Source organism: Netta rufina (assembly GCF_964035555.1).
Source record: "Netta rufina genome assembly, chromosome: 4".
NCBI classification, from domain to species: Eukaryota; Metazoa; Chordata; class Aves; order Anseriformes; family Anatidae; genus Netta; species Netta rufina.
Genome location: NC_140127.1, coordinates 34297615 through 34320114, shown reverse-complemented (window position 1 = coordinate 34320114; position 22500 = coordinate 34297615). Strand labels below are relative to the sequence as shown.

At 40.1% G+C, this 22500-nt stretch overlaps 1 protein-coding gene across 2 annotated transcripts in view; it reads right to left on the bottom strand.

Moving 5' to 3' along the window:
• NR3C2 (nuclear receptor subfamily 3 group C member 2) overlaps positions 1 to 22500 on the bottom strand; it is a gene marked incomplete at its 5' end in the record, with an annotated part of 201358 nt that overhangs the window by 21505 nt on the left and 157353 nt on the right. For both annotated transcript variants that reach the window (XM_084285696.1, XM_084285695.1), the window contains 2 exons: positions 12088 to 12232; positions 12657 to 12995. In XM_084285696.1, the coding sequence (XP_084141822.1) occupies positions 12088 to 12232; positions 12657 to 12995 (484 nt within the window). The remainder of the gene's footprint in view (positions 1 to 12087; positions 12233 to 12656; positions 12996 to 22500) is intronic.

Sequence of the window (22500 nt, the reverse complement as noted above, 5' to 3'; positions counted from 1 at the left end):
GTATTTTGAAGATTCATCAGTACTCAAGTGGCATGCTGATAATGCTGAGAAAAACTGGGCAAAGACATCCCCCTTTCACAGCACCTCAAAGGAACAAACATGCAGGCTGAGCTAGTGCCTTCGCCTCTGCTGCTCACAAAAGACTTAGGAAGAGACCTAGTAACGCTTGTAGCAAAAGCCTGATGTCAAAGATCACTTTGTGCTTCCTGATTTTACATTTTTTCCCCTGTAGGAACCGTTTCCAATTTTATAATCAAGAGCCTTTCCTTTACTAGACTTAAATGTACTCATTTGAAACTTGTCCATCATCTAAAATAGTTTCAGGAAAATCCAGACAGCACATTATACTGCAACAAAAGCAAGCAAACAAACAAGCAAAAGAAACCCAAGAAGAAAACCTGCCAAAGGCCTGAAGGTCAAAACAAGTTTGGAAACATCAGAAAGCAAGGTATGCTTTCCACCATGCCAGACGGGGTCAGTTTGAACTTGGCAGAGAGAGGAGTGAAACATCATCAGACACCCTCCTGGCAAGGCAGGCAAACTGCAGATAAATGGGAAAAAGACCAGGGACATGGTCTCACAGAGAGTCCCTTGTTCAGCTGCTCAAGCCACCTAATTAGAAAAGCCCTCGGACTAGATTATCTTACCTGCTTTTGGAGGGGTTCCCTTCTCTGGAAAATGTTTTGAGATTCTTGGGGTAAGAAAGACAGGAACATATTATTACAACAGCAACTTATTCTTTCCTGATGGACTATTTTACTTCAGCAACTCCATCATGAGAAACAGTGGAAACAGAATGACACTGCCTAGCACAAAACGAACCTATTCTTCCATGCAAAGGGGCAATCACTGCACTGCCTTGTGTATGGTGACACTGGCAAGCAGGCTGTGCATCATTCTGCTCAATGGACTATGCCCAGACACCTGTTTCCCGTCTTGAAGCCATTATAAATGCAACCAAAGTCAGCAGTGCTGGAGCAGCATCATTAAGTTATTGCACTGATCAAAATCCAAGCCAAAATACATGCAGAATTCAGACAAAATTCAATCATGACTTTTCATTCAGCACTTATTTCTTATTCAGCACTTTCTAGCCTTTGCTCACTCTGCAAGCCACAGCAGAAAGAGACGAAAACATTCCCTTCAACATCCTGCCTTCAACCCTTAGAGCTTTAGAGCCACCAGGAAGGAAACGATATGTTACCTTGCATTAACAGCAAAAGCAGGCAACCAATCCTCTCAAAACTGATGTTTTGTCATCAGTTTCAACTGCACAGAAATTTGGGTCGTGCCCATTTTTTCCTTTAACTTGCCAGTGAGCCAACAAAAATAAAACATCCCAACTTAGGTACTGTCAGTGGCCTCCCCCTCTGACCAAGAAGGCAGCCAAAGCTCTCCCCTGGCTGTAAAATTCAGCTCTTACCCTGTGGTTGGCTAAACTGACTATGGATAAATGTAGGCTGCAAGACCTGCCACCAAATGTCATCTCAGCCCCTCCCACTGCCCCAAATCCCTCTGCCATGCCCTACCTGAGGAGGAGCAATGCTGAACGCTGGTGGGCAAGGAAGGTCACTTCATGTGAAGACAGCTCTACAGACATGGCAGTCCAGGAATACAAACTTGCCAGTTTTTACACTGAACTTAAAGGAGCCAATTCTGAAAATCAAAGTTTTCTGCTGAGAAACTCCTGCTGGTGCTCCTGGAGAATATAACCCCAGGTAACCGATATGAAGGAGTCAGAGCTGCTTTAAAGGTTTAGCTAAGTGCTCCCCTGCTCCGTGCCTATCAGCCAAAGAGCTGGCAACAGCTTGGTGGGTAATTATTGCAAAGGAAGAGCTTCAGCTCCAATCAATAGCAGAAAACTTGTGTTAAAATCCAACTTAATAATCACCCAGTTATGTAACCCTACAATTCCAAGCACATTAACAGCAAAAAAAGCCTCAAGTATCAGCTGCAATTAACAGTTAATTATGCAGTTAATAGAACGCTGATACCAAATACTCTCTTTTGGTTTGCATTTGCCTTCTGAAAGAGACAAATCACAGTTTAAATGAGAAAATACATAATTATGCCTTTACCAAAATGCCTTTTCAAAACCACATTCAATAATAAGTGATGATAACATACACATGACAATAAATACTTTTAAAGTTCATCAGAGAAAGTTATCGTTAGCTAGAAATGGTACCCACTGATATCGTTTCATACATCCATTATGCAAGGGCTCATTGTCACTTGCAGCGGTTCGTCAGCATAAATACTGCTCTACTCCACATGCAGCAGCAGTTCTCTTCTTGTACCGACAATGCCTCAGAAATCAAGACTCTGCTCAAGCTGTCACGCAAAGCCTGGTGTTTTCCAAAAGTCAGCCAAGGCATGCCTTCCTCTCATACCAGTTTGCAGAAACTACTTTCTAATTTGCCTTTTCATCTGGAAGATGAATATTTAACTCCACCAGGAGAGCGGTGAAGGGAAGCACTATGAATATGAAAGGCATTTAGAGATGCCACCAAACAACTCACCAAACTTCAGCAAGATTAAAGCGGCATCACGTTCAAACAGAGACTTGAAAGGGACAAACCTCTTCTCTATCCTAACCCGTCGTGCCAAGGACCTTAAGGGAACTGAAAAGACACCCTCCCAAAAGCCCTGTGGATGTCCTGAAGTCATGCTGAGACAAGACAGAGAGCATAATTATGCCAACTTACATGTAAAATCGCTGGGCAAGTCTTCATGCTAAAGTCATAAAAACGAATAACCAAACCCTTTCAAACACATCACAGGCTGGAAACCTGCCAGAGCATCCACGGGGCCAACAGATGATCAGATGAAAAAGAAGTGTCTGAGAAAGATCAGACCATAGCAGAAAAGTTAAGTAAGACCTTTGCGTCAGTATTCTCCACACAGGAGTCCAGGAAGGCTCCACACCAGTCTCCCTTTTCAGCCAGCGAGTGTGAGAACAAGCTTCAGATTGAAGCATGAGCGGAACAAGGCTTAGAAAAAAAAAAAATACAGTAAAATGAATAGTAATAAATCACCAAGACAAGATGGCATCCATCCACAAGCTGTAAAGTAACTTAAATATGGAATTGCTGAACTCCTAACTGCAATGCACAGCTTATTGCTTAAATTGCCCTTATAAAAGGCGTACAAGGTGACAAATGTGACTGATGCCTTAAAATGGGCAGTGGAGTGCAGAGGGAGCACTCAAGAGACCCCAGGCTAGGAAGTGGCATTCCTGCATCCAGCAAAAGGACCGAAGGAGGGGCACTAGTAGGTAAATAAAAACACTGTAATGGAGGAAATTCAGAGCAGCTTTGGCGAAGGGAGGTCACGTCTCACTAATTTCTGCCAGCAGCACAAGGATGCTCTGGTTGATGCAGGCAGCACCTGCTTGATGGGGATGCTTCGCACACGCCAGGTCTAGCTGCATCCCACGTCCGTATGGGGTGAGACCTGAGCAAACACCAGCCCTCTGCTCCTCCTCTCCTCTGCCCTGGTTTCCACACAGAGGAAACTGGGGCAGGCAGCCTGGGCACGGGCTGCAGCGCTGTCTGTCGGTGTGCCGGCACGGGTAACCATGGGTCTCGGCCCTCTGGCACACCACGCTCGGCAGCAGGAGGTGAGTGGGGAGGCAGTCACGGCAGAGGTGGATTTTAAAGCTGTTAAAAAGATCTCCTGAAGGCTCTTAAAGAGAGCTTGGAGATAAGGGGGAGGGCTCTTCATGGATTATTAGCAGCTTAAAAATAGGAGGGAGAAGGTAATAATAAAAGGACATTTCTCACAGGTGATGGAGGCTACCAGGCAAGTCTCACCGAGCTCCGCACTGGGGCTCTGCTGAGAGCTGTACTCATACATCATCTGAAAAAAATCAGACCTGTGGAAGTGGCAGAGTTTGCCGATGACTCCAGACAATGCATTTGGGAGCTGCCTGTGACGAACTGCAGAAAAATCTTGCAAAACTGTGGCTGGCTGGCAACATGGAAGGTGAAAATCACTAATTGCAAGACAATGCAGACGGTATAATCTTCTCTCACTATACATAAAGAATAATTGACTCTAAATTAACAAACATCACACAATAAGGAGAGCCAGGTATAATTTGGAACAGGTTTTTTGGGTTTCTGTTCTTTGAAAATGCTTGCTCTGTGTTTATTAGTGGTCAAAAAAAAAAAAAAAAAGAATAAAGAAAAGAAACAGCAAAGGGTGAGAGAAGAAGAATCAAGAGCGAGACAGAAATCAAAATCTCACCACTTCATAAATCCACTGCATTCTGAACACAGAGTGTTATTCTGGTCTGTTCCCAAAATTAATACAGCATAAGTACTGAGGAAGAAGATGAGGATGGCCAGGGGTAGCAAACTGATACACAAGAGGAGATTAAATTGACTAGCTGATTCTTCAGCTCACAGAAGAACTAACAGGACTTGACAGAGATCTATAAACGATAAATAGCATACACAGGATGAAAAGGAATATATCCACTATTTCTACAAACACAAGAATGAAGTGTTACTCTGTTAAATTATCAGGTATCTGCTTTAGAAACATCTCCAACAAACAAATATGCATAATTAAATTGCAGAAGTGAACATTTTAGAATGTCAGGATTATAAATGTATTCAAAAAGGTATGAGGCAAATTCACAGAAGAAAGATAGAGAAGGCTTATTAAGCACAACTGTCCAAATGCAATCTCCCATTCAGAAAGTACCTAAATCGCTGACTGCTGAAACAGGCAAATGAAGAATTATCATTTTATCCTTGTCCTGATCTCGCATTTTCTTTGCAAATGGCTGTTTTAGAGATTGAGAAACTGTGCTAAAAGGACTTTTCTTCTGACAGGTTTTTTAATTTTTAGAGATCTCCTTAAAACCACCTTATCTCCTATTTTCCTTTACAATTTCACGGCTTTAACTAAAATCAGAAGCTTCTCTTCCACAGATGTCTAAGCACTCTAAAATTTTAAGAATTGATTAGATAATTGCATTAAGGGCAAAGCTTTTACAAAGTTATACAATGAGGCTGCATTTACTGCTCTACCCAACCATTGACCTGTTTACAAAGAAAAAGCAAAATGAGACTGAAAAAACTAGCTGGAGCATGTTACGTCCATCAGGTACAGATGTGACTAGTTTTTCAAATTTCTGTCTGTCTGCACCATGTTAGGATGTGTACAGAAACAAATCCTCTAATATACATTGCTGGTTGGAAATTGAGCTGGGCTTTACAAGAAAGTAAATAAAACTGACAATGTATATATAAAAAATCACTGATAAAGATATCCACATCTTGCTACACTGACAGTTTAGATTTTATAAACGCAGGACTCCTCTTCAAAATAATATTTAAAGCAAAAAACTTACAGGGAAGAGTATCAAGGAGTGCTTGCTGACCTTTTAACAAGATCAGCAATCACACACACACTTTATCAGCAAAGAATGAACACTAACAACTCATACTAACAATCACTGCAGCAATACTAATTAAAAATGAGGGATTTGGAGACTGCTAGATTGAAAAGATGACAAAAATTTACCTAAATTTAGACAGGATTAACAAATCACAGAAGAGACAGAAACAAGTCCCATTACAGTTAACGGGCATCATCCTGCAAAATGGGTATGGGAAAAGGTCACCTTGTACACAATGAAAGTTACTGGCTTTATCAACACGCACAGAAGATCTAAAGAATCCTCCTCCTAGAGGTATATAAGGTTAAAAAACCTCTGTTGTTCTTAAATATTCAGCTTATTTTATTACATTGATTTTTCCTGGTGTTACTACAGAAATTGGAATACCTGAAAGACTTACGGGCTTTGGCACCAAAAGGTCACACAGAGGCAGCTGCCTCCTTGCACTTTGTTACACAACACAATACCCTAACGGTCTCAGCTTCCACAAGTATATTATGCTAGGATATTAGGAATGTAATGAAAATGCAATGAACATGTTCTTTACTAATAAAATATGCATTATTAATAAATGCAGATTTTAAATAAAATCCTATTTATTCAGCCATGCAAGATCTTTACTCTTACTTTAATTTCATGACTTCCTTCAACATCACAAAATCCTCTGCCCATCCACATCCCAAGACAACGTCAGAACTGAATCTTCACAGAAATCCCCACATCCTGAAGCTGTTTTTCTGCCTCTCTCTACCTCATTTGCTATACATCAATGTTCTCATTTGAAAAATATATTCTCTATTTTTCCTCTATTGCTAGTATCAACCTCTCTCTGCTTCTAAATTTTTAAACTTCACAGTTGGAGGAATTACCAAAGGCATAGCATGAAAGATCCTTGAAAAAATACATTTTTATAGAAAGTTAAATTTTGTGCTTTAAAGGAAGGATTTATACTATTTTGTAATAGCCTCTGTTAGTTTGTTAAACTGCATTACATACATAGAGCTGGGTTACATACATTATGTTATTTAAAGATATCTGAAGGAGATGTTTTGGTTTTACAACAAAAATGCCTTTGATACCACACTACAACCTAGAAAAGAAGCCAGTAGCTCCACAATTGCCCAAAATGGCAATAATGAAAGGAATGACATCCACTTCTTACTTCATTAATCCATAACCTTAAGTTTTTCTTTATCAGTTAAAACCTCTTCTCCTCTTCATGTTTTGTCTGTAGCATTCAATAAACTGCTGCCTCTACTGTAAACTTGTTTATTTTAAGGGATTCAACTGCATATGACACAATACAGTAATTTCATAGATGAGGCTTGGGGGAAAGACACCGCTGATCTAAATGTTCATGAAAACTGTCCTCAGTTTTTAGACTTGTTTTTTCAAGTTCACTTTAATAATATGGGGTACTTCATGCAGTGCCTGGTACTATTTTTAATCAGGCAAGAACTCAAGTCCTTGAGAAATGTAAAAATCTGTAAAAATATTACGACAGTTAGAACAAAGTAAAATGGCTAGAAAATTCAAAACCTGTATGCTTATGCACCTATGACTTACTCTTGGTGCTGCAAATGACAAACCAAGAAAATCAAAGGAGTAAGAATACACACAATATTAGTCATTCAGTGCATTTGCAAAATACTGTTGAAATATTGATGCCGTACTTTTCTTCGACATACAAAAATGTCTCATCATGATGTCTCAGTATTACTGAACCTTTTCACATTATTCCATATCATTGCCATTTTACAGCCAGCTAAGGCTGGAATGGTAAATATGACAATTTGAATAGATTTCTTAAAAATAGTAAAATATTTTGGAGCTTCAGTCCCTTCTTCAAGAGACCTCAAGAATTTACAAGTCAACAAAGAGACTATGTAAAACCTCAAACTGAAAGAAGAATAAAGAATTGCAGCAGAACTTCAGCATCACGTAGCAGGTCTGGTTTCTTTACACCAGCAGAAACTAAGAAGCTGCAGTACAGCGTGCCGAAGAGGATGCATGGCCTGATCTTTAATATTCATCAGCAATGCCATCAGCAAGGATTTTTGCCCTGCGCAGACACAAAATGCCAACATTCCCACCCTTAAGGAAAGAGCTGGATAAGCTTGCTGTGAGCGATGCAGTTTCTGGCCTCTGGGACATGTTGGGAGCGTAAGCTGTGGCCCCAAAGGCAGCTCCCATCCCAGCACTGCCAATGGTTTTCCACATTATGGGAGAGAGGCTCCCCGCCACACCATGTCTCAGCTCCTGCTGGGCTTCTGCTGGAACTGCTGCACCTGTCAGTGCTATTTTTCCTCACTGAGCCTCTAAAAGGTTAGCTGATGCCTTAACTTAATGTATGGGTGAAGAGAAACTGCCCCAAACCATCACAGAAATGGCCACAAAAAGGAGCATCCCTTGCTTTTCTCTGGGATTTAGGCATCTGACTTCTGCAGTGCAAACTCCTGCTATTTAAAGGTTCAGCTCGTCAGATTTCTTCTAGGACCTATACTGTTGTGCCATCTCTTTTCCAAAATGTTGGGGACTTCTCCTTCAAAAGACAGCAGCCAGAGAAACGCTCTTTTAACTATTAGTTCAGTGATTAATTCATTCAGTAAGGGAGAGTCCAAGGGAATTTGAAACCAACTTTCCCACCTTCTATGATAATGTCTTAAAAATCATGTTTTAGGCTGTTCCCCATAGGAACTGTTCATCTCAGTGTTAAAAAAAATATTGTGCTGCATCTCTTGCTTTATTCTTGCACCCATTTCAAGCAGAACTCTTTCAGTTTCCTGCTTTCAGTTGTGTATAATTTTACAAATTTAATGTTCTGGACTGAAATTGTTCATGCATATGCCTGCCTTAGGTTGAATTAGATTAGAAAACTTCAGCTAAAAGTCTTTGGTTAAGTCTTGAGAGAAATTTTTCCCCTTCGAGTTAAATAAACACTAGTGATTTATTTATTTATTTATTTATTTATTTTGGTGGGATTTCTGTTACTTCACAGTAGGAACCTGAAATGTCTCATAACTTAGGGTCTTGAAGTCTTTTACCATGTTTTAAGAAAATCTTCCCAATTAATATCTCTCTGTTCTCCTGAATCCCTAGATCACTTTTTCAACTGCAACAAGTGAAGAAAAAACCCAAATCTCTCACTACATAATCCTCTATCATCCCTACAACCCATCCAACCCAATCAATACAAAAGGAAGAAGTCACATGGGAAAAATAAGGGATAACAACTTAAAGGTTTGGTTATAGATACAGTTTTTAAAGCACAGACCCAAAGGGCTCAAATTACAGTTTCATACAGACTATCTTAATTTTAGGATTTTGCAACTTCTAGGATTTAAGTTTGCAACCTTAAGAACGTAATGGCAGCATCCTTTAAGTGTTATTACATATGAAACATTCATCCTATAAGAGTGTTTACCTGTAACAGGAATTATGTGGTGTCACGTATACAACAGAGCTTTACAGTTTTACATGGCTATAGCTTACTCAAGCTATAACTACAGCATACTAGCTTTGATTACAACTATGTTATGAAAGTAATGGATTAAAAAACCACATATGGTAAGGTAACTTACATACACACAACATAAAATACATTGGTTTATTCTATTTTATTGTATACCCCCATTCAGCCTGTTTTCTGGCATTTCTGCAACCAGCTGAATGGTTGAATGGTTGCGTGGCCATTTTCTTACCCCTCAGTTCACATCTTGGCGTTTGCTTAAACCCAATTAAAGCAATGGAACATATGCATGATCCACGAAGACAAACAGTACACTTAATTAGATATATAACCTGACCAAACGAAGGTGGTCAAATATTTCCAGCCTTGCATGCGCCTAACAGGAAGTCAAGCTGTGTATTTATTGGGGAGGCATTTTGCTCTGCATTTACGCAATCAGAGGTGCCTTTAACTGCTATTAGCAGCAGAGATTCTCATTTGTTACTTGTCTTGTTTACAGGCCTTCAGAACAAGAAAGAAAACAATATAATGTATCATGGCCTTCCAGAAACCTTATGGCTTCCTTTTATTCACAGTAGTTAAGAGTAAACGGAAAATTCATTTAATGCAAAACAAAGCAACATAATTCTGCTAATGCCAACCTCTACTTTCACTCTTTCTTAACTGTTCATTGAAGAAAAATGCTGAACCCCTCTGGGTAGCATACTGGCAAGGGACCCTCCTAATTACTTCTTGCCCAGGGACAGGAAATGACCTCTCCAGACACAATATGAAGAAATAACAAGAAAATCTTGGCCTAGTGTTAATAGAAACACAATTCTCTCAAGCCAGCAGAAGGAAAAGTCATTTTCAAGCATCTCCCTTTCATTCTGCATCAACTAATAGAAGTCCTAAAATGCCAGTGGGGATAAAATACTCAAAAAGTTACATCAAGTGAATCTTAGGGAGGTCTGATAAACCCTGTGGCACAGAAATAAAGGCCTGTGTAGGACAAGCCTTCAGCAATTCCAGAGCGAAGCTTCGAACCAGTATATTTTCACAAATGGGAATAGATATAAAATGAAGCAGTAAGGTTAAACCCTATTACAGACAGACAAGGTAAATGCAGTGAAAAAAATGAGGTAACCTACTTCCTGAAGTAGTGATATTGAAGATGAAATAAAACGATATGAAACATGGGCACTGAAAAATCACTTGTACAAGAATTGCACTGGAATTGTCATTGACTACTTATGCTTTTTGCCCTGCTTGTTTGAAAAACTGTTCTTAGACTTGCTTGTGTTTTACCAAGTTTGCTAGATCCAATCTTGTTTTGCTCACCTGAGCACCTGAGAGATTAACCTGTCAAAATGACCCTGAATTCCATACAGGAATATTTATATACACATTTTAATACTGCATGACACTTCCATTCTCAATCTTCAATCTTTCAAAACTGTTTATTAGGTTTTGTGCTTACCTGAATGTTTTCTATACTGAACTGTATTGGTTGACATGTATAATTCCAGCAATTCTCCTCTGATCTTATGTCAAAACTGGGAAAAAGTTGCTTTTATTAAACTTAGAATCACAAAATAACTTATGTTGGAATGCATCTCTGGAGTTCTCAAGTCAACCCCCTGCTCGCAGCAGGGCTAATGCCTGGAGCAATGCTTGAGGCTTGCTGCTCAGGGCTTTGCCCAGTCAAAGTTTAGAAATCACCGAAGATGAAGACTCCAGAGTCGCTGTGGGCACTTCTCAGCTACCTCACCATTTCATTATGAAATTTCTTTCTTGCAGTCCTTTTCCTGACTAGATCCTAATCTCAGCATCAGTATAATTCTGCAGGCACCTACTTCAAATCTTGCAAAATAAAACTCACAATTGGTCTCAAATTCTGGAAGCTGCTTCTAGCTGCAGTATCAAGACTACTAGCAATGTACATACGCTTATTTCCAAGTGGGATTGACTTCCCTGTCCAACAAATTTTGACACCCTCCCCCCCAACTGATTTCTTCAGAAGAGGGAAAACTACTTCTGTGTTCAAACTTTTAGGTCTGCATTTTCACAGAAGAATTGAACTCTTTCAATTCTTCACAGTTTCACAGTTTGAGTTAGCTTTAGATAAAGATACTTTTTTTCTGTGGTAATTCTTTAATGTCCCAAGTCATAGCGGAAATGCTTTCAACAAGGAGAATGGTCTAGCAATATATTTTCAACCACATGCAGTGAACTGCCATTCCCCGGTGGGGGGAGCAAACAACAAAAAATGAGCAAACAAAAAAAAAACACTCACAAAAAATCTTCCTGCTTTGGGACCACATCTTATATGCATTAATTATTTAGGAATTCTTATATGAAAGAAAAAATGTTAAAGATGGACAGAGACAAAGCATCTTCTCCAAGAAATAAACACTTAAAAATGCTTCAGGAGATTAGTAGTAAGTTATTTTTTTATTCATTCTTGTTTTGTTTTTCCTTCAAGAGCATCCATATCCTATTGATTGTGTCTCATTTTTACCTCTAGGAAAAATACCTTCTGGGATGAGCACATGACGTGACTGCAGTTTGACTGCCTGTGTATTCATTTACGTTATGACTTTACCGTCTTGGAATAAACACTAGGCGAATGGAACAGAAATTAAATTATACTCATCAAAGGCAAAGCACTAAAACACAAACTTGAAATATGAAGGAACACACATACTCAGAAGGAATGGTTCCTTGGTTGATCTTTCTTTTTCTCTGAATGTATCATAAAAGAAGTTATGTTTCATTACTGAAAAAACATTTTGGCTTCTTTCATGATTGCAAAGAAGGGTAATTAAGACTGTCAAGAAAACTCATTGAACAGCTGTATATTCTAACAAAAGCACTATTATATGACTGCTCTGAAAAAAACTGGCAATTTAAACATTCACATTTCCTTGAAGCTAGATATTTTTCCAAGCTCCAGTAGATACCAGAAAATGTTTTTTCTATAAATCTTGGTAGTGTATCAGTCATATTTGAAGCCAGCAAGTTGTTCCCAGTTTGTGAATGCATCCACATACTTAAGAAGAGGATGGTGGTAATACAGCTTTGCCAATTGAAAACTGAGTCACTGAAAAATCTTTTTAGCTACTTCTTAAACTGGGATTAGCTGAAATTTTCTTAGACTGAAAACCAAATAAAGAAGAGTAATCCTTCAAGTTTGCATTGAAAAGGACCATTAAGAAATACTTACTCATCAAAGATCAGGTCTGGAGCAAAGTAGAGGAACTGGCTGTTTGTATGTTTATATGATCTCCAACTCAAGGCAAACGATGACAGACACATCCACGAATACTGAATTAAAGTAATTTGGTCCTCGAGAGGCAAGTTTCTAAATCCTAGAGATCAAACCAGAAAATACCCATGAACTATGTTGTGCTTTATAAGGGTTGGTGAAACCAGCACTGAAAATACATCACTTGGTATTTTTCTAGTACTGAAGTCAAGAACAAGAGCAACACTCCTACAAAGTACATTTCTGAAGGAAAAAAAAAAAAAAAAGTAATTTTTTATTTCAGTGACAAAACATGCTTTCTTCTTAAGAGGCTATTATTTGGAATGAAAGCTTCTAAAATATCAATCACAAACACATGAAACAAACATTATATAAATTAAAAAGAAACAAAACACAACAATCTCTTAGATGTTCATGTCATTCCCCACCATGAGGGCTTTCAACTCAGCCCACAGACTAAAGATGCAACTTGTTCATTAATCTAGAAAACTTAATGGAAATTTCAACCAAATACCTCATGGTCCTACCTGGAAGTATCTTTGCCCACTTTACCACCTGAATCATCTGCTTGCCAGCCAGGCGGTTTAAGGTGGAAAGCAGGTACTCTGCTGTGTCTGGTTTTGAACTGTCGTATCCTGCATACACAATCTCCGGTTCAATGCTTTCAAGGATCTTAACAGGAGAGGGAGTAAGTGCTGGTGAGATAGCAGACATGTGGGGGACAAGTGCTGTGTTCACAGAGGGCTCAGTTACTGGAGCGATGTACGTCGTCCCTTCCTCAGGGCTTTGGGGTGGTGGCTGCTGCCGCTGCTGTGGCTGTTCCTCGTGCATCCCTTTCAATTTCCCCAGCTTTTTGGACTTTCGGGCTGTGAAGACAAGCAGCACAAAAAACAAGTTAGTGTAGAAACTGTGAAAAGCCAGCATAAGCCTGGCTTGACAGGCAATCAAAGCAGAAGCAGCATCTCAAAAGTTTGCAAGTGAAATGTGCACAGAAATCACCAGGACCTTAGGAAATACCTCACTGCCTGCAGCATTGTTACACTGGCAAAAGGAACAGAAGAAACATTTAAATTCTTTTTTGTTGTTGTTGCTTTAGTGTGCATCTATAAGTGTCAGTGTCCAGTAACCTGCATTTCTATCTGTCTCTACACAGATAGGCATAAAACATCCCAGTTATTGCAGTAGGTGCTGATTAAACATTCCAGAAGTTTATTTATACTATACCTTAGATGAATCACTTATCACCTGCAGGTTTGCAGTTCATGTTCTGCATTGCATTTGCTAATCAAAAGAAACCTCCCTGTCAATGCCTAAAATTAGCAGACCTGGAGTTCTCCTAAGCTTTTGAGTCCTTGTACACACCCTGGCTGCGCCTCAACTCGAAATGCAGTCAATCCATTTTGAACAACCTAATCTAGTCAAATCCCTTTGGCTTCGCTGCTTTGATACTTTCTTAAGATCCTCGCCCTCTCTCTTGGCTAGTTCTGAAACAATGCTACAAATATGTACCCAGTTAGACAAAAAACACTGAGCCTCATGGAACACTTCTCTCTCATTGCTATCAATATTTCTCTTAATGATTACCCTTCCTCTCTTTTTTTTTTTTTTTTTTTTTTAAATTATTTTTCCCCTTTAAAACTATCCCTCCCTACTTTTCTTTGCTAAGCATTCTTGGAAGACAACAACGCTAGCGTGCTTCCACTCCTGGCAGAGATGCTGGCCGAACCCTGCGGGTTGCCTTCCCAACATTGCCACATGAAGCATGGGTATCTAAGTAGGCAGAAAGTCCTGCTCCCAACCCAGCAAAATTATCCTACAGTGTGAGGAAAGAACAGAAAATAGAAGAATAAAAGTAAGACAATTAAGTAAGAAAAAAAAAAAAAAGGGCGGGGGGGGGAAGGGGGAGAAGTCCATCACCCACTTCCTTCCAATAGCTCATTGACTGTTCTTAATTTTTTGAAGTCTGAGCGGTATTTCCCACTGATTTCCATAGACAGTTAAAATATTTATTCCTTTTATGCTCTGAACATATTTTAGGTTAAACTTTTGTCCAGATAAAAATATATTTCTGCACAATGCTTCTCTCCTGCTCAGTGTACAACATATCCAGAAGAGGCAGTGCAGGCTTGATTTACTTCATTTACCTTTTTGCTCCTTCAGTATCGTGATTTGTACCTGCAATCTGTGTCAACCCCAGAGGCTAAGCTCGCCTTAGCTGCATTATGTGACACTGAAACAAGCTCCCTTTTTGACTTTGGCTAGTTTTCCATGCCCAGAGCTCACATCTGGAGAAACAGGAATTGTCAGCAGGGATATAGGTTGAGGAAGGAGAGAATCTCCCAACAGGGGTGCTCCTTTTATCTCCGCTCCCAGCACCAACCAGGAGGAGAGAGATGGTGCCCTGCCTGGCAGCACAGCTTGGAGTCTTAGGGCAGGCAGGATCACTGTGATCCTGGGATTTGCCTCAAAACCAGCACAGGTCATACACATCAGTTCCACATTAAACACAGTGCAATGCAGAGACAAAACAACAGCCTTGCATTTAAAACCCTATGCAAGGTATCAGTTAACTGAAAGCCTTCCTTGTACATTCAGATGGACTGAACATGGAGCAACGGCAAGGAAATGTTAAGTAAAATAATCTTAAAAGTCAACAAATAATGAATTAAATCTAAATGATTGCAGCTCTTTCGGAGTAAGTGCTCTCAAATACATTCTTTCTTATCTATTTGTACGCAGCTAAAACTCTTGTCTGGACTCTTAAACCCTTATGTCTTAACTATTACAACATCCCTTTTGCTGGCATCAGTAAATACTAGTTTATCTTGGTCCTTCTTAACACCCATCTCAGTCCATCCCCCGTCCCAAGTCCATCTTCTCAAATCTTTTTCCCTGCCATCATCAATTCCTAATGCCTCTTCCCTTCAATATACCCCCTTTACTGCAGTCTCAGGATCCTTTCTGAGCAGCCTCCACCTCACCTCACCTCTCTGCTCCATTATTGAGATGTTTACTTCCACCCCAGCTCAGCGCCCCGTGCTGCTCCCTCCTGGTAAGTGTTCAAAGCAAGCGCTCCCTGCTGCTTCTCACAGTGCCCCAGATTCCCCACAGAACTACCTCTGTACCCTTTTATGAACTCTTCAAAACCCAGAATTTAAGAAAAACCTCCCGAGCGGCAGCACTGCTGCTGTCCTGGAACTACTGCTGGTGCCGGGGGCCATTAGTGCTTGACTGTTTCCTTGAAACTGGGGCTGCCTGCCCAGAGCCACCGGCAGTGCCTGAGCTCGTTGTGCTGCGAGGCAGGATACAGACGCCCAGCGCTCAGGACAATGCACACCCAAGCGCAACAATAGCCTGTTGTTTCCAACACTTCCTTACCGGCACGGTACCTTGAACTCTGAGGAGCTGGCTCATCCCAAGATCCAAAAGAAAAGCTTGTTTGTTAGGGAAAACCCAAGAGACTGCTATATAAAAGCGTTCCCACTCATACGCTGGAGCTTGAGGGTGCCCTTTCCAACAGGTGCTCTCTGACTGTCACCGTCAAAACATGAACACAATCCTTTGCTACCGCAGAAGGTACTGAATCCAGCAGGAAGTGCAAAATCTGAACATCAGTTTGGTGTCATTTCCATCATACAATAAAGGAAGGTTTCTCCTGGCTGATTTCAGCATCGACACAGCCAGGAGATCTGCAGAGATCATCAGAGATCTTCGTGTAACTTTCATAACTTCTCCTTCAGAGAGCTGAACACCATTTCATTAACTCGTCTACAGCATGTATTTCTGTTTTCAATAATTTCTTAATTTAGCTATGCCTGCAAATATCCAGACCAACTGGTGTGGGTTGAATTTTTTAATAAAAGGATTAGATACGCAAATAAAAATGTGCTAGCGCTAATAAAATTTAATTTAAAATTCTGTTGTTCCACTATGCACATATACTTTACAAAAACTTCCTAATTATCTGAAGTATTAGCGCGGATTACATAGAGAAACACCGGAGTTACTATCATTGAAGGTTATAAGGAAGAGGTGAGACAAATGTTTGTCAGGAGAGGTTTCACTAAAACTGCTTCTGTCTCAAGAGACAGGACAGACAAGAAGACCCTTCAGCCTCCCTTCCAATCCTATTTCTTACTTTTCTATTACTAAGCCCTTAAAAAAGCTCATTCAAACAATGAAACACGACTGAAGGATTTTTCATCCTCTGGTGCATCAAGTTACGTGGATGCTGACATCCATTCTTCAAGATGTAATTTCCGTTCTTACTACCCAAAAAAGCCATTTTACAAAGCTGCAGCTGATCAGACATTTTGTTAAAAAGGCTTTTTCCTCACTCTGCAAAATAAAACGGGGGGAGTTACAGACAGGCAATGCAGACAACCATGTTAAATTTAATTCTGAAAAGTAAGTGAAAATGCTGTTGTTCCCCATTTGGTGCAGTTGCACCTACAGGATGACGTACTGGTGAAATCACTGTGAGCGTTAAATATAGTTCACATTTATCTTAGAAAGGCAAAGCTGAACTTCCACATTTTTCAAAAAATAAAAATAAAAAAAAATCCCCAAAGCTAAGCAACGATGGCCAAGTTCAGCAGAACACTTGACGATGAGTTACCAGAGTTATTGGCCACTGAAAAGAGAGTTTAAAAATAAGCCCGAAGGAGTGAATAGAGATTAATGTTTGCTGTTGTTATTCATTAAATTTTATCAGGCACTATGTTTTTTTCTGTTATCAAAACAGGACTAAAAATAAAGAACTTTACATATCTTTCATGTTTGCAGAGGCAAAAAAAAAATGCATCCTCACTCTAACTATACCAGAATAAGAAATGCATTGGCTTACCAACTCCATCAAGTATCTAGCAACACAGATAACTGATTACATATTTATTAAAACAGAATTTTCTATGTTCTATTCTCTACGTTTTTCATTAAAAGAAAAAAAGAAATAGCATTCTTCCATGTATAATACTGGCATAAAAATGTGTTTTAGTTTCATTTTCTTCCATTATAATGCCTTTAAAATGAAGCTGAGAAAAACATTACTGTTTGACAGTCATGTTTACAGTGAAGAAAACTGTATTTTTCATTTGGCTTCACGCCAGCGCTCTAGCTCAACTGGTTTGGTAACTCCCACAGAAACCAACAAGTAAAGATTAAATACAAGCGCAGAGAAGTACGCACTCCGAGCCTGCCTCGTGAAAGTGTTTTTCACATTTGCTCTCTAATTGGAATACCAACTAGAAAACCGACAAAGCCACCTCTGAATCGGCAGGGAAAAGCCACGCTCATCAGGACTTTTGAGCGGAGATGTCTGAGAAGTTGCAGGGTCTCCGTGCAGAACAGGGATGGGGCATTCACACTGCAGAGAGGAAGCCTGTCAAGTATTTAGGGTTGGGATAAGACCTTCTCTGGGACGGCAGTGCTGCCCGTGACTTCTTGCCCCTTTTGTGCAGCATTACTGCAGCCATGATATCGTAACCCGTGTGTTTTTAAGTAATCTGAGCTGGAGTAACAGCTGAAGAAAACTAAACAATAGTGAAAGACTCACTGCAGGTATACCTGAGGCTAACTCCTTAAATATCCGACACATTTTTTGTTAAGTATTTTAGGAGGTCTTGCACATTACACTAAAAACAAACACTGAAGTAAGGTGAAGCACCTGAAAGGTCACAAAGTTGCACTTTGAACAGGCATGTCCAACAGACCTTCCCTGTAAATCCAACAGTAAATCGTAGTATAACAGAGAAATAAATAAATGAGCAACAGGTTGGACTGAAAATAACACTCTCTGTTCCCCTGGAAGGAATAAACAAACGTTTACCTGGATTTCATGAGTGGGCCTTTGCCCAGCTTTGCCCAAGTCCAAAGGAAAGCCTTAAAATTTTGCCAAGCCACCTGTTGCTCCATGTGCTTGGAAACCTCAGGGAGAGCACGCCTCACCTCCAGCATCAGGGTTCTTCATCCTCAGCATCGGTCCCACCTGCCTCCAGAGGGCCAGTGGGGCTCCCGCAGAGGCACTGAGGAAGCCAGACGCTGCACAGCAATCACTGTAACACAGTCTTAAGCACTGGTAAGACTGTAAGGTAGATGGATATCTTACTGCTGTCTCAGACTTACAATCCAGCAAAAAGACTGGGTGTAATCATTTGAAAACAGCTATTGTCCGGGGACTAGGGTGGATTCAGATTTGGACAGCTGGCTACTGAGCACTGACCCTTCACTTGTTAGACTGCTGTCAGAAAGTCAAACTCAGGAGTCCTATGATTTTATGATTGTGAGTTTTCAGGTGATTGGTAAAACACTCAGCAGTCTTCTGGCCAGCTACAGCATTTATGCAGCTGCATATCACATAACAGGAGATTAACCAGACATTAACCTATTGCAAATTATTTTCTGAATAAAATTGATGTGAAAATCAGCTACAAATCCACAGCATTCCCAATTTTAAGAGGTTAAGTCTGATGTTTTAGGTTAGTTACAAGAATTCTAAGCTACTACATGATACCATAGTAAACTTACACATGCTATACAAGCTGGGTTGAGAGGGAGCTAATCTATTCCCTCTATCCCCAGGGAGTAAACACGAATTAAGTTATGAACTCCAAACAGCCCCAAATTTGGTAAGTATTCTTCATAGGCTCAAAATTAGTATGGTTGGTAAAGAAATGGGATCCAAAAATGCCAAAGAACAAAATGCTATCAAGAGTAGATAAAAAAAAAAAATAAAATATATGATATAAATCAGCAGTTTTTAACAGGGCAATATCTCGGTTGCAGAATTGTAGTAGTGCTTAAATTTAGAAAACAATCTAAAATGATCCTTAATTTCAAACTGGTATCCAGAGCTCTAAAACAAAATCAGAAATTAAAAAATAAAAAAATCACCTATAGTTCTGTGTAGGTATATGTGAATTACAATACTTGCAACCGATAATTCCCTAGAACCAGATTTTTTTCTTTAAGAGATGATATTCAGATCCTGCCTTTTGCCTATCAAAAAGCAATTGTTATTTGTAAAGCTGAAGTCATGATACAGACAACTAAGCCAGAGCCTCATTTATCATTTCTAAAGCTCTGCCAGAGCCAGGACCAAACTGATCCTGACCCAACAGATCTTAATTTCATCCATGTTGCACGACATATTTGAGTCAGTAAGTGATACCAAGAACACATTACAAGACCATATGCTACCTCTGGTGGAAAGCAGAGAACATCAGCAGAAGGAAATGGGAAACCAGAAAGGACATGAAAGGACACAGCACAGAAAAAAAATGGAGGTTTAAGAAAAATAAAATAGAAAGAGGTAAAGGAGAAGAAAACCCAGCAATTTTAGTAAATAGATATTTTAGTAAATAGATGTAAAAGACAAATGGAAAAAATGCATTAGATGCACTTCAAACAATGTAAGGGATCCCTTTTTTCCTGGTACAATTTGTGATTATTTCAAAGTAACACCACTTGCATAGTACTACCAGTGATCTAGGCAGCGTGAGGACAGAAAAGACGCTGCAGTCGAAACGCACCTTGAATATCATCAAAATCCTCCTCACCCAAGCCCATCATCTATGACTGCCTTTGCCTGAGCCCGCTCTGCACACCTTGCCAGCAGTACCTGCATTTCACAGCCTTGAGCTCCTCCACCCAGGTCCCAGCTTCACTGCTCAAGCTCTGCACTTGAGACAACCACTGCCTCCTTCCCAGCCCCCAAACCCATCCTCCTTTGTCCCGCTGCCCTCACACCAAATGTCTTGGAGCTTTCCTGCACACCCTTCCGCTGCCGCCTGCTTCTCCCCTCTGAACACAACCCTGGGCACTGCTCTGTACCAGCCACCAAAGGATCAAGCTGCTGAGTCTCCCTTGATGCAGCCACAACAGCTTTTGGGAAGACTTTCCTGAGCCCTCACCGAGCATACGCACTTTATCGCTTGCTTCCACCTTTGCACAGATAAATGCGCCAACAAAATGCCACTTTCTCCTCCTTTGAAACTTTCCATCGTGTTTGCCTGGTGCCTTTGCCTCACTTGCTTCAGTGAGCTGACATCTGTTCTCATTAGCTATTTTACTGCTACCACAAATAGTGTGTCCCTTCCCCCAGTCTGCTGTATCTTGACATATATGAAAATTTTGAGCTATCTTGGTACAGACATATTTTTCACTTAAGTGTCTAGCACAATGGGTAAGAGATTTAGTTGAGCAAATTCTAGATAATAACATAGACATTTTATATATATACACACACATGGAATAAAGTGAAAAGCAATAATCCGAACAAGATCGTACAAGTATTAGTCCTACAAAAAGTGCATTCAGGCATGCACATTTTATTCTTCAAGAAACAAAGAAGGGACCAACAAGGACAGGATCTTAAAGCTTCCTTAAACTGATTACCCACTTTGGAAAGCAAACTATTGCTTTTTAGTAGAGCTGCGGTTGATGAAGAACCTCTAAACGTGAAGCTGAGTGTTGTCTTGCGCGTAAGAGGATTTGTACCTGGGTACAAATCTTGGAGACTCGCATGCCCAAGAGGATGAGTCACCAGTTTGACTGGGCAGACCAAGGGGAGAAAGCAAATAGAAAACAACAGTGGCAGGGGACAAGTTGTACAGGGACTGAAAAGAAGAGCACAAAATTACTTAGATTTGTCATGTATGACAGTATCAAACGGACATTGCACTTGCAAAGCAGTAGCCCTTCAAGGGTGGTTTCTGCAACAGCATTTGAGATACACTGAATTGGACCACGCAGTTTATCTAAATATACAAAGAAAGGAAGGCTGCAGCTGGTGAGAAAGAAGATAAAGGTCCCACCTTTACAGAGCAAAATAAGTTTTAGAAGCAGTTTCTGACAGCTCTGTCCCTGAGGAGATACAAAGTGATAGAAAGCTGTATCACTTGCTGTGAGCCTGAGGAATCAGTATACAGGTAGAATTTTTAATTTAAGTAACAAAGCTATGAAAAAATCTAAATATCTTTCTTATCCTCTACCAGCAGAAGCGTGCTTTTAGTGGAGAATAAGATGAGAGCCAGTGACTGAATTCAGCAGAACGAAACGGTAGGCAGAACGGAAATAATGACAGAGTTTGGCATTGCCAACACCATTCACAGCTGCTTACTAATTAATAAGTAACACTTTAATCTGACAGGATTGGACAGCTTAAAGACAAGGAATAAACGTGCATGAAGACTGATCTATGGCTATGTCACATTTTATTTGTCTTTGGCCAGACAAAAACATCCAAGCACATCTATAAATGCCAGCCACTCTTGCTCTTAGTTCACGCTCAGTATACCCAAAAGAGAGGTAAAGTATAGGGATAAGGAAAAGCTCCAAAAGTACATTTTAATCTGCATAATTGTACATTTTTTTTCATTGTGTTCATTTAAATGTATTTAAATTCTTTGATTTAAACTACTAATAAAACTATCTGTAACTAAATAAATATTTACTGCTTCGTACTTTGCTTGCTCATATGTCAGTTTCAGAAATGTTTGCATCTTGCCTCGTTTGGAACAGATCCCAATATCCAGCACAGTGTAATGCTGCCCCACGTTGCAGAGCACAGAGACGATGCATGTGAAGCAGTTTATCCTCTTGCTTTGAGTAGGATCATCAACTATACTCTGCCCAGCCCACTATGTTATTAATTTCCAACAAAGGCAATCTCACAACAACCCCCATCTTTCTCCAACATTTAACTACTCAGTTTTTCCCCAACATCTCTTATTCCAAATCATTTTTTCTGTACTGAAGTTGATTTCTCTTCATCATCCCCCCAGTGGCCATAAAAAACAAATTATCTTTCCTGTCCCATCCTTTATACCACTTTTTGAATTGGAAGTCTGAATATGTTTCTCTCTTCTACACTAACTTAAATTGTGTTTCTTCAACTCTTCCTTACAAATATATATTTTTTTTCCCTAAGCTTCTAATTATCTGTGTTCCTTGTGCTGTCTCTAGTCTGTATACACCTTTCTCTAGACACAACACATGAAATTTCGTGAACAACTGGCTGATGGGTTGAGCTCAAATGGGGTTACAACAGGCTGGTGGCCAGTCAGTAGTGCGGTTCCACAGGGCACCATTTTGGGGTCAGTTCTTCATAACTGATCTTACTGCAGGACTCAAATGCATACTAAGCAACTCTATAGATGATACTGAGTTAGGAGAAGCTGTTGACTCCCTCAAGGATGGAGAAGCCTTGCAGAGAGACAGACAAGAGAGCTGGGCAATCACCAACTGCACATGATGAATCAGGAGCTAAGTGCTGCGTGCTGCACCTGCCTGCGATGGTGCAGTCCTGGGGGATGAGTCCATAAACTGGGGGATGAGAGGCTGGAGAGCAGCCCTGCAGAAAGGGATCCAAGC